This window comes from Vigna umbellata, chromosome 2 (genome assembly GCF_029865625.1).
Source record: "Vigna umbellata cultivar VRB3 chromosome 2, Vumbellata_1.0, whole genome shotgun sequence".
In the NCBI taxonomy this organism is placed as follows: Eukaryota; Viridiplantae; Streptophyta; class Magnoliopsida; order Fabales; family Fabaceae; genus Vigna; species Vigna umbellata.
Window position 1 is genome coordinate 10504340 of NC_142166.1, and position 12006 is coordinate 10516345.

The 12006-nt window shown below is 29.3% G+C and overlaps 1 protein-coding gene across 1 annotated transcript; it reads right to left on the minus strand.

Annotated features, from left to right (window-relative positions):
• Positions 1 to 1635: 1635 nt before the first annotated feature.
• On the minus strand, positions 1636 to 4015 carry LOC148203396 (uncharacterized). The gene is made up of 3 exons (XM_088106432.1): positions 3645 to 4015; positions 2592 to 2741; positions 1636 to 2009 (listed from the first exon to the last, which is right to left on the minus strand). Exons 1-3 carry the CDS (start codon positions 3912 to 3914, stop codon positions 1905 to 1907), a joined length of 525 nt encoding a protein of 174 aa, XP_087962558.1. The 5' UTR covers positions 3915 to 4015; the 3' UTR covers positions 1636 to 1904.
• Positions 4016 to 12006: the final 7991 nt, after the last annotated feature.

Below are 12006 nucleotides of genomic sequence, written 5' to 3' on the forward strand. Positions count from 1 at the left end.
TTGGTCAGTATAAAGATTCTGTATGGTTTTCTACATATCATTATATGTAATGATTACTTGGGTCAATACTTGGTCAGTATAAAGATTTTTTACTGTAAAAAAATAGATGGTTAGATGGTGTTCTACAGATCACATTTTTTACAATCTTGTGCTTTATATTATTTTGTTTCACTAAGGTTGCTTAGATGGTGTTATTCAAAAATTAGGCCGAGGAATCTAATTTCATCTGGCAGGCCTTATTAGCAAGAATGTGTTACCCGTCCTTAATATGTTCAATTGCAGAATTACAGTTTATTCTGAGAATTTATGTATGCGATAAAGATTCAATTATTATTGTTGTTATCAGTAAAAAGTGAAAAAATTGTCATTTTTCAAACATTAATTGTCGATTTAGTTTATGGGTATTTTATATAACTCATCCAAAAAGAAAACCGAGTAGGTTAGTGATATAGAAAGGAAGACGGATAATAGGTTAAAGTGATAACTAATTTTATTTGATTTTGTATGTAAATTGACAAATTTGAATTCAAATTAAAACAAAATTGATTCGTGTTACAGATTCATTTAATTTCGGAAAAACGTTATTAACATTTACATAGAATTTATTCTTGAAATAGTTATATAATGAAAGGAATCTGTATTGTACTTAAACAATGTGTCTTGTCATTTTAAAAAATAAAGGTTAAGAAATAAAATTGTTTCGAAATATAAGGTGGAGATTATCTCTCAAGCAATGTTACCGTCGTCAAGTACTCAAACATTGTCCTTAGCTCTAGATCCGCATATTCTTCTAACACTGTTCGAAGCTATTAAATGTGATTACTTACTTTTATTATTATTATTATTATTAACAATAATCTAATTACAGATCAATAGAAAGTAATTATGTTTTATCTTACATTATTTAATATTAAGGCTAATTTTCATGTAAGATAATTATTCGGTCTATTAATCATAATTACATAATCACAGTAATATTTCGTCGTGAAAATACTTTGATCAATGACCGTTCGATCTTATAAAAAAAAAACAAAGTCAATAATTTTATGTTAAAATCTAATTTCGATGCACATTAATAGAACAAGTTATTTTAACGTTTAGTAAAACGTTTGAAAGAAGCCTGACGACGCCGAAAGCTATATAATATAGCTCTAAATTCAATTATGTGGATGTTGATAGTTTTGACAATACTAAACGTGGGTTTAGTTTAAATTCAATTGTTATATACTTCATTTTTATTTTGAATACATTTTTATTTTTCATATAACAACCCTTTAAACGTCTAATCATATACACTAAATGTGCATTTATCAAGGGTAAAAAGCGACTTTTTCTGTTAAAAGCGACTTTTTCTCAAAAAAAAAAATTACTGAAAGAAACTCACCCTTAATTTCTATGAATCTAAATAGAGAGAAATTTTGTTCCTCCATTTTCCCCTCCCAGCCAAGCATTACACTAAAACAAAGCATACCACAATCAAAAAGACTGTCACAGGATTTGTCATTTCCCCCACACTCCCTTTATACCAGATGTTTCCATTTAAAATTCAAATTAAAACTTGAGAAATTGCATCTAAATTTTGCCCTCCACAGTAATTAATTTCCAAAGGCTGAAATGCACAATAAGAAGGCAATACACAGTAAACATCACATCATACATATGATCCATCACGAAAAATAACTGATCATCCCTTGTTGACCAAAACTAGTCACTGATCATTCCTATACTACTGGCAGCACTATAAACAAGATTATGGCTAATTACATTACATGTCAATGTATGATGGTAGGAAGGTAGAAGATAAGAGGTATTATATACTAGCTCAGTATTTCTTGAATGAACACTTCGCTGCCTCACACTGATTTTCTACTTACATATCACTTACTCAGTTCATGCGCCAACCACTACACATTATTTTCCAATTGAGTATCACTGTTCTGGCTGGTTTCATCATTGTGGCTTTGCAAGTCCACCAAACCATCATCATCCTTTCTAACGATGTTTGAATCCTGCAACACATTGATATGTAGACCAATGCTAATAATGATCCTAATGCTATACTCACCATCAATAACAATAACAAAAGCCTTATTCTTCTATTAAGTGGGATAAGCAGTTGGCTACAAAAATCACCAATGTACTATGCATTCTATGAATCACACTATATCAGTTACCTCAATCAAATTCCAAATCTTCAAATATAAGGTCAAGTTGGCAATGATCAACTTCTCAATTTTGCAACAAAACCCTCCTCTTTTATTTAGTACAACATAGGCAATGTTTATAGTGTTATACTTGAGTTGGAAGAATGGTTTTCTAATCTACTAGAGGCAAATAATAGCAGCAATCTTTACATGGCATTATGGTTTATAGCAAGCACACATGATTGTTATTGAATGTTAACACTAGGTTTGTGTGTCAATATTGGAATTTAGTAAGCAAACGATAATCTAAGCGCAGTATAATGAAAGAGAGGAAAAGAAAATTTTCAAGCATATCAAATACCGTCAACTTTTTGAAAGCCCGAAAATCGAAAGCAGAGTAATGTTCTAATCCATTCATAACAGGAATGAAGGACTCTGTTACTTTACCTTTGTTTCCTCCGACATTTCATTCATGTTCAATTTCCCTTGCATTTCATGAATGACATTTGTCTGTCTAGCTTCGGATTGATCACTCTCAGTTGCAGGTTCATTTTCATCCTTCACCATATTCTTTTTCTGTTCTTCTAGAACAGCAATCTGCATCATTAAATTGAGCAATCCTCACTATAATGAAAATGACATATTTGACAGAAACAATGATCCACCCATCCACCATCCCATACACAAATTTATGACATAACTAGTTTCTACCGACAGTAAAAGATACAAATTTCAACCCTCAGTGGAATCACAATTTCCACCCAAATAAGGACTAAAGCAACCTTGTGCATATGTGCACTTTTTTCTCCTATATCATTTCCTCTCTATTTTTCTCCCTTATTTCTCAATTGTAATACTTAGTTATTGTTGTTATTGTACTTTTAGAAGTTAAACTTATTTTTTTCATTTTCCTTCACCCAAAAGAAAAAAGAGAAATGTATTCTTTTACCCACTTTTGGTCAAACTACATTTTAGTTCCTATACTTTCAAAATTAAGAATTTAGTCTCCAAAGATATGACTCTAATCCCTTTTCTAATTTACTAAAAATCAAAATCAGTAACTGAAGTTTGATCATTGACTGGGACTAAATTACATATTTTGAAAAATTAGGGATCAGAATTCATCAATCAGAGATTACATGCACCAAAATTCAGTTCCGGGCAAAGCAGAGGTCCTAAACACATTTTTCCACAAAAAAAAAAAGAAAAACTTTAATCTGTACTTCCTTTTCTCTGTTTTCTTCCCTCTCTGTCACACATATATCACGACCTAAAATCCACACATAAGGCAGCTAACAAACCCTTTATCACATCCCCAAACCCCAACTCACTCCTTCGTTACAGAGCAAAAATCCAAACCCACTTAAACACCACACCCCATCAACACAGCGCAAGAACAAAATTGGAAACTTTTCACCACAAAACAAAACCCCAATTAAATATTCACCCCAAAATTCAAAAGGGTAAACCAGAAAAAGACAGGGACAGAGAGAGACATACAGGGGTGTAACGGAACTTCCTCCTAGGAGGCTCATCGGTGGCGGCAGCGTCATCGTCGGTGGTTGGGGTCCACCGGCGCAGGAGGAGAAGAGAGGAAGCGTTTGAATTGGCAGGAGCGTGAGCGTTGTTGTTGGTGTTGGTGTTACTGGGTGAGGAAGAGGGAGTGACGTGGACCCACTTCTTCTTCCACTTCCTGACGGGGCCGGTGAAGACGGTGGTGGAACCGTAACGAGAGGAGGCGCGGCCGAGTCTGGAACCGACTGCCTCCATTTAGTGGCGGTGGCAGAACACGAAGAGGAATTGGAGTTTTGGGTTGCTTCTGGGCATGCCAGGGAAGAAGTGGCACAGTGAGAAGTGGCTTTTGTTCCGAGAATAAGGTTAAAAGCAAGTAGTGGCAGCTTTTAAGATTATTTTATTATTATTGAAAATATAAATCCTGTAAATGTAAACATTTTAAAATTGTTATGGTATTAAATATAATTTAAAAAATTATGTAATTATTATTTTTATTTTAAAAAATCACTACAAATATGTATAAGATAAAATTACAATAAAATATTATAAAAGTGACTTATTTTTTTCTATAAAACAATTTATTTAAAAGTTAAACATGTTTTGTTTTTTTAATGTTAAGTAAAAATTAGAATTCGTTTTTATTTTATTTTGTAATTTAATTTAGTTTTTAATTTTAAAAATATGTGAATTTAATTATTTTAATTAAATTTTTAAATTTATTTAACATTTAGATTATTTAATATAGTTTTTTCAACATTAATTGATAATCGATGCTAAAATTTGTTATATTTCTATTACAAAAGTTAAGAGATAAAAATATATTTAATTTTTTTATTAAATTATATTTAAAATAAATATGTATATATTGATAGATAAAATAAAAACAAATGTGTGTATGTGTCATATTTTTATTCTAGCGAATATTTATTAAATTATAATTTATAAATTTTCTTTGTTAACAATATATAGGTAAAGAGAATTTTCCCTTTTGGAGTTGACATTTATTTTATAATTTTATACTTTAAATATAATTTTTTTAAGTTAAAATAATTATTTTATTAATTTTATCTTTTATATAATTATTCTTTTTAAATTTAACCGTTTTTCTCCATTTAACTGTTTTTTTAAACTTAACTCTTTTTTTAATTATAAAACTCACCACAAAATAAACAAAAATTATTTATAATATTGTAAAATTTATTTATATTTAATTTCATAATAATAATAATAATATTGTTTTTTTATTATCATATTCAACAAATTGTTTTTTACTAGTAACTATAAAAAATAGTTTGTATAATTTTATTATTATATAATTTTTTATTATAAACAATTATTTACATTTAAAAAATAGTTATTAAAAATTGGCTGACTCAATTCATAAATAAGAAGATTAGATTTGGACGTGACTTACTTAAATCCCAAGACAAATAAAAAGGATAGCATGGAGCCACAAAATGAAATCAAACAATTAAACCTAAGGAAATAAGAAGACCAATTAACAAACATGGCAATGGTGTGAGCGAATACCACAAACAAGCTTTGGTGTAAGTGTTGAAGGCCAACAACAATTTGTTTACCTAAACTACAACAACCATATTGGACATTCACCATAGAGTGATGTCCCACAAGCTCGTCTTGTTCAAGAAGGCCTGCTCGATGACACTGAAAAAGTATCACCTGGGTAAGGAAAAAGAATCGTAAAGGTCAAGGTCAAGAAGCTAGAAGAAGCTGACTTCATTCAGGAGGTCACATATACCACATGACTAGCAAACATGGTCATGGTTAAAAAACTGAGCAGTCAGTGGAGGATGTGCATTGACTTCACTAACCCAAACAAGACATGACAGAAGGATGCCTATCTCCTTTCTAGCATTGACAAATTGGTGGATGATGTGCCAAGTCATCAAATCCTCAGTTTCCTATGTGCATACTTTAAGTATAACCAAATGCCCATGTACCATCCAGATAAGGACGAAACGTTCTTCATCACCGAGCATACTAACTACTACTACATGGTTATATCGTTCGATGTGAAGAATGATGGGGCCACGTACCAACGACTGATGGACAAGATCTTCCACCATCAGATAGGCCGATGCATGGACTTCTACATGGATGATATGGTGGTGAGGTCTCATTCAATCAAAGAACACACGAAAGATCTGAAGTAGGTATTTGATTAGATCAGATGCTACAACATGCAGTTAAACTGCTCAAAGTGCACAAGTTTTTGGGTTTCATGCTCAATGTAGAGGACATTGAGGTAAATTCGAACAAGTGCACGACCATCCTAGAGATGAGGAGTCAACAGAATCTCAAGGAGGTGTAGAGGTTAGTGGGTCGTCTGACATCTCTTTCCTGGTTCATCCCCAAGTTGATGGAAAAAATAAAGTCTATCTTAAAGACGATAAAGAAGAGCTCTCATATCAAGTGGGATGAGCAGTGTGAAGCCTCATTTACGGGAAAAAGACTCTCTTGGCCAGCCCACCTATCATGGCACGACCGGTCGTAGGGAATGAGTTGTAACTCTACTTGGTCGTCTCAAATGAAGCGATAAGTGTAACCCTAATCCAAGACGCCCCCGAACATAAAACAATCTATTTTGTTAGTAGTGTTTTGCAAGATCCAGAGACATGTTATCATTAGATTGAGAAGGTGATGCTAGTGCAACTCACAACAGCCCACCGGCTGAGGCCATATTTTTATAGTCATTAACTGAGATTTCTCTTGCAGCATATAACCATGTTCATAACACAATCACCAATAAAGGTGATAGAGTACTTCTCTTTTATTGAAAGAATTTATGTCAAGTAGACCACATATATAAATGTGTATGAATTGGAGAAGCTTAGTGCTTCTTATGGATATTTTCTTTATGTGTTTTGTCTATTTGCCTTGAATACAATCCACACACACATTTAGACTACTAAAATCTAAATTCGAAAGGATTTAATTTTTTACTAATCCTTCCATCATTTCTTTGGAAATGTGTCCTAAACACTTATGCCATACAAGCAGGTCATTTATCCACTAAACTATGTTGTCAACATTATGATGAAGGTTAAAAGAGTTTCAACATATAAATTATCCAAATTCAATTTATATAAGTCATCATAAAATGTATCAGATACAATCAAACAAGTACGCGTAAACAAATTGAAACAATCATTCCCAATCTTAAAAGAATATCCAGTAACATCAAGCATATACAAAGGAATTGAATTTCTACGTTTTATGTACTCTTTCTAAAAATGTCTAGACTTTCTGACAAAATGACATTTGTCATTTTTCTTCTCGATTTTGGTGTAGGACTCGCCAATCCTTAATGGTCATTTATCCTTTCCATATTTCTTTACAAATTTCTTTCCAACTCCTTGATTTCTTATGTAATGAACAAAGTGACTTCCTAAGTTCTTGAGTCTGATCTCCTTTTGAACTAACAAATTGTGCAATTCATGCACATTCCACTTGTCTTTCATGGTATTATAGCTTATTTGAAAGAAATCATACTTAGACAATAATGAGTTCAAAATGATTTGCACAAGAAAACTTTCATCCACTGTCATTCCTAAAGACTTGAGTCTTGTTGTGATGTTTGTCATCTCGATCACATGATTGTGCATAGTAAGCAAGCCATCAAACTTCATGGTGGTCAAGGTACTCATCAATGTCATAGTGAGGGAGTTGTCATCAGTTTGGGAGCGCTCTTCCACAAATTTCTTAAACTCTAGCAAACATATTGTTGCTCACTATGCTCATGCGCTTAAATATTAGGTTAAGCCTGAATGAACTTTTTCAAGCTTTGTAATGGGCTTTCTCTTCATTGCTAATATCATCAATAATGATAGCAACAAACTTAAAAAGCCAAATCAAGATCTAATACACCTAAGTGAAATTGGACTTGCTCACTCTAGTAAAGTAAATTCAATCCATTGAAGACTGAAACAAACGTAGCGAACGAATGTAAAGATATCATAATAGATACTGCAATTCACACATGTCAAATATTAATGCTTTGATTAAGAAAACTAAACATAAATACAGATTCAAACAAAAATAATCATTTTATGTATACTAATGTTCTCCTTTGAAAGATCCACTAATATATAAATATAATGATGTTAATCATATTACATTAATGATAATTAAAATACACATCAATTTGTGTCACTTACTTCCTTTAGATATATAAACAAAATTAGTGACGTATACAAAATTATCTATAACCATGCTCTTACATTATAAGAACAATTAATCAACATTTGGACAGTCCTAAAATGTTTTATAATAATAATTTCAATTGACCTATAAATCAATTATTCATTATTTATTATCCATACTAGATAATTGAAATAAAGCCATTAATAATTTAAAATCAAATAACTTTAAAATTTTGACCACATGACCAACAAAATTCATCCTACTTGATTTTAAATAAATAAATATCCTTAATGGTTATAAACAACATTTTCTTTAATTTTAAATAAAAATAGGGATACATTATTTACATAATAAAATTAAAAAAATAATTTTAATTCATTTAATAGAAATTTTTTATTCGCAATTCATATCAATAAAGGCATTTAGATTTTCATAATAGGGATGGATCAATTTTCAAATTGCATAATAGAAAATTGTTTTCCAACACAAAACCTTTATTGCATTTAATCCACGTTAACATCCTAACAGGTGCAATTTTCTTCATCATTTAAAACACATAACACTAGGATTTAATTTATTCAATGCTTATTAAATGCTTATTAAATGCGATTGAAGCGCATAAATAAAGCAATTCAAGACAAGTAACAAAGTCAATTCTTGAATTGCTTTCAAAAACACATCCATCCATGGCAAGTGAAAAATACTTTTTCAATTTACAATGATAAATTAATAAATAAAACATGCAATGAAACATCAAAAATGAAGCATCACCAAAAACATAAAAAAAATATCTATAATTTCTAAATTTCATAATTAGGGTTCTACTAATTTGAAAAAAAAAACTTAAATTAGAGTTCAAAAGTATTATAGAGAAATTCCTAAATTCATAATTAAAATGTATCTAGATTTTGGTAAAACATAATATAGAACAAACATCATATGAAAAATCATAAATCCAATTCTGATACCACGTGTAAATTAATTTCTAACTTTCCTACGTTCTTAATTCATTGCAAAAAACTACTTTAGGATTTTAAGATTTACAATTTTCACAATATAATCTTGATGGGATATTAACCTTGATACATGAAAGATCTAATGAAAATGAGTTCTTCAATTTCTATTATTTCTATTTTCTCCCATATCTTATTTTCAATCTATTTTTTTTTTCTCTCTTTTTCCTCACTGACCTAATGTGAAAAAACATTATAACTAAATACATAATCATAATCCCTTTTATAGATTAACATTAATCGAATTGATTTTTATTTTATTCTATTATAACATCCTATAATAATTAATAATCTTTATATTTTATTAAATCACATTTATACAAGTGAGTCATATAATAAATCAATTCTACCACAAAATAGCTACGACAATTGCAAGTTTATATAGTAAATACAATAGTAAATGTACCATAAATAATTTTTTTCCATAGACTTAAACCTAAACTGAATAATTTATTGGGTGTAAGAATTTATTTTTTTAAGAAGAAACCTTATTTGATCCAAAAAAAGCTTTTGGCAGTGGCAATAATGAACAGGGTACTTGAGTAATTTTATTTGTAAAGTAAAAGAAGCATGAAATGAGCAAAAGGAACACGGAGGAAACAGAACAAAAAAAGGTTATGCGGCTATTTCCCTTTCGGGTAATTGATGATGTTACTCTAATCACTCTAATAACTATTTCAACCTTTCTCTTCAACAAATTATCTTTCGGAGTTTGCTGAAAACTTCCAATTCAACTTTCTATGCTAAATTTGCATTTTTTTTCTTATAAACAGTTTGAGTTCAAATCAAAGCTTCTGTGCAATACTGTCACGACAAGGGACATAATGTCTGAGAAAAAGTCACATATTAGATAAAGGAAATGAATTTTACTATGGGAGAAGAAAATAGGAGCACGAGAGAGAACATGTACCCGAATAGAAACCAACATAAAGTTGGAAACAGGAATCTCATATCATTCACACAGATCTTATCTTTAATCAAAATCATTTATCAAATTCCTAAAATCCTCATCAACATCGTATAGACACAAAATACAAATTAAAAATTTATAAAATATATGCATTTATGGATTTTTTTTACTAATAATTTTGGAATATCAAAATAATATATTGAGAGTGTATTTTTAATGTTTACTATGCAAAACTATTAGACTTATTTTTTTTATTGTATATAAATAATGTGTTTTTCTTTTTCGTATACACGATTTTATTTTTCTTTATATTTATATGATATGATAAGAAAGAGAAAAATAGAAAAAGGAGTTATATGTATAAACACTGTTGTCAAAATGAGTTGTAACACGCGAATCAAACTGCCTCACCATAGGTTTGAGCCGGGTTGAGTTTGAAAATATGTAATTTTTTTATACGGGTTAGTTTTCCATCCGGTTCACTTAAAACCCGGCTCATTCGGGTTGAACCCGTGGTGGCTCACCAATCCACTTAATTTAATTTAATTATTTATTATTTTGTATTTCAATATTATTAGTTAACATTTTTTTTATTATATTGTAGATGAGATAAAAAAAATGTTTCAAGAGACAAAAATATTATAGATTTATCTATTCAAAACTCTAATATTATAGATGGACAAATGATATAAAAATTATCAATATTAAAAACTTATTTGTTTTTGCCTTTTGTGTTTGTTTTTGGATTAAGCTTGAATTGTATGATTTTTTTTTAATTTTAAATTGTCTTTGAAGTTTAACATCATTTTAGAGTGAAATTTATTTAAATTTGAATTTAAAAAAATTATAATTTTTTTATTTAAAGAAAACTTATAATTAAGTGAGTCATTGAGCCAACCTGTTTAACCAACCAACCCACGGTGAATCGAACCGAGTTCGAATTTTTTTAACTTACTAATAAGTGAGTCAGGTTGAATTGACTCACTAAGTGACCAACTCGCAATGGACCGGGTCGGATCGAGTCAAATTATCCGTTTTGACAGCTTTATATATAAGTATATAAAATTGTCTAGGAAGCACGATCTATGTAGGTGGATAATGCACATATTATTGAAAAGTTAGAGTGGTTTACTTCATAGGTGTACAGAGGAAAAACGTGGTATTTTCAAGCTTCTAGATAATTTGTGGAAGAATTTTGAGTTAGTATTATGTAATTAAGTGAACATATATCCAATTTCCAATAAATATATAAATAATGATTTTAGAATCTATAGTATAAATAACAATTTTATATTAACATATACAAATATGTGTTACAATGTGATTTAGTGATAAAGTTGGAAGATAGAGTAGAAAAAATTGTGAGTTTAACTTTTTCCAATTCAAAGTTTATACAATTTTTTATTATAATTTTTTAAAATATTTAAATTATAGTTTGAATTAACTAATTCAATTAATTAATTCAATTGAATGAAGATTATTAAACAAAATATATGAATTAAAATTAATTTTTTATCCAATTATTAAATTAAGAGTCTATCGAATCTTAATATGATTTCTAAGATTTGAAACGCATTATTAAAAAAATATTAATCCAAAATTAGAAAGACAAACTTACAAAGTAAAAAATCTGTCAAAAACTCAATTCAAATGATATAATCTTGATATATATGCAATCTGAGGAAGTAGAAAGTGTTAGAATAGTAGCGCAAAATATTAAAATTGTTGGACTTTAAACTTAAAAATTAAAATTTAAAAATCAGAATTTTATGGAAACCTTAACTTTTTTATTTTCAACTAAGCAATCACAATAGTAAAATAAAGAGTATTAGATAAGAAAATTTTATACAGTTATTCTATACTAGTTCAGATAAAAAGATTTTGTGTCTAATTGTTAATCATCTATGTAAAGCCCATAAATATATTTATCTTAATAAAATGTAGTAATTTTCTCTAAGTATTACTAGTAGTAATAATTTGAAGGGTAAAAAATATGATTAATTTATGTGATAAGTTAAACAAAAATTTACAATAGGTCAAATGATAAATATCTTGTAACACCTCCAACATTTTGACCATTTAGATTTTTAATTAGAGATTTGTACTTACTGGAATAAATTTAGCATTTTTGAGTAACATAATTAACATTATAATTTTTTCCTTTAAGTTATCTCAATAAAAACTGCAATCCCCACTCTGTTTACCATTAGATTGACCTGATAATTTGATATATGGTCCATAAGACGTATTAAATTATCTT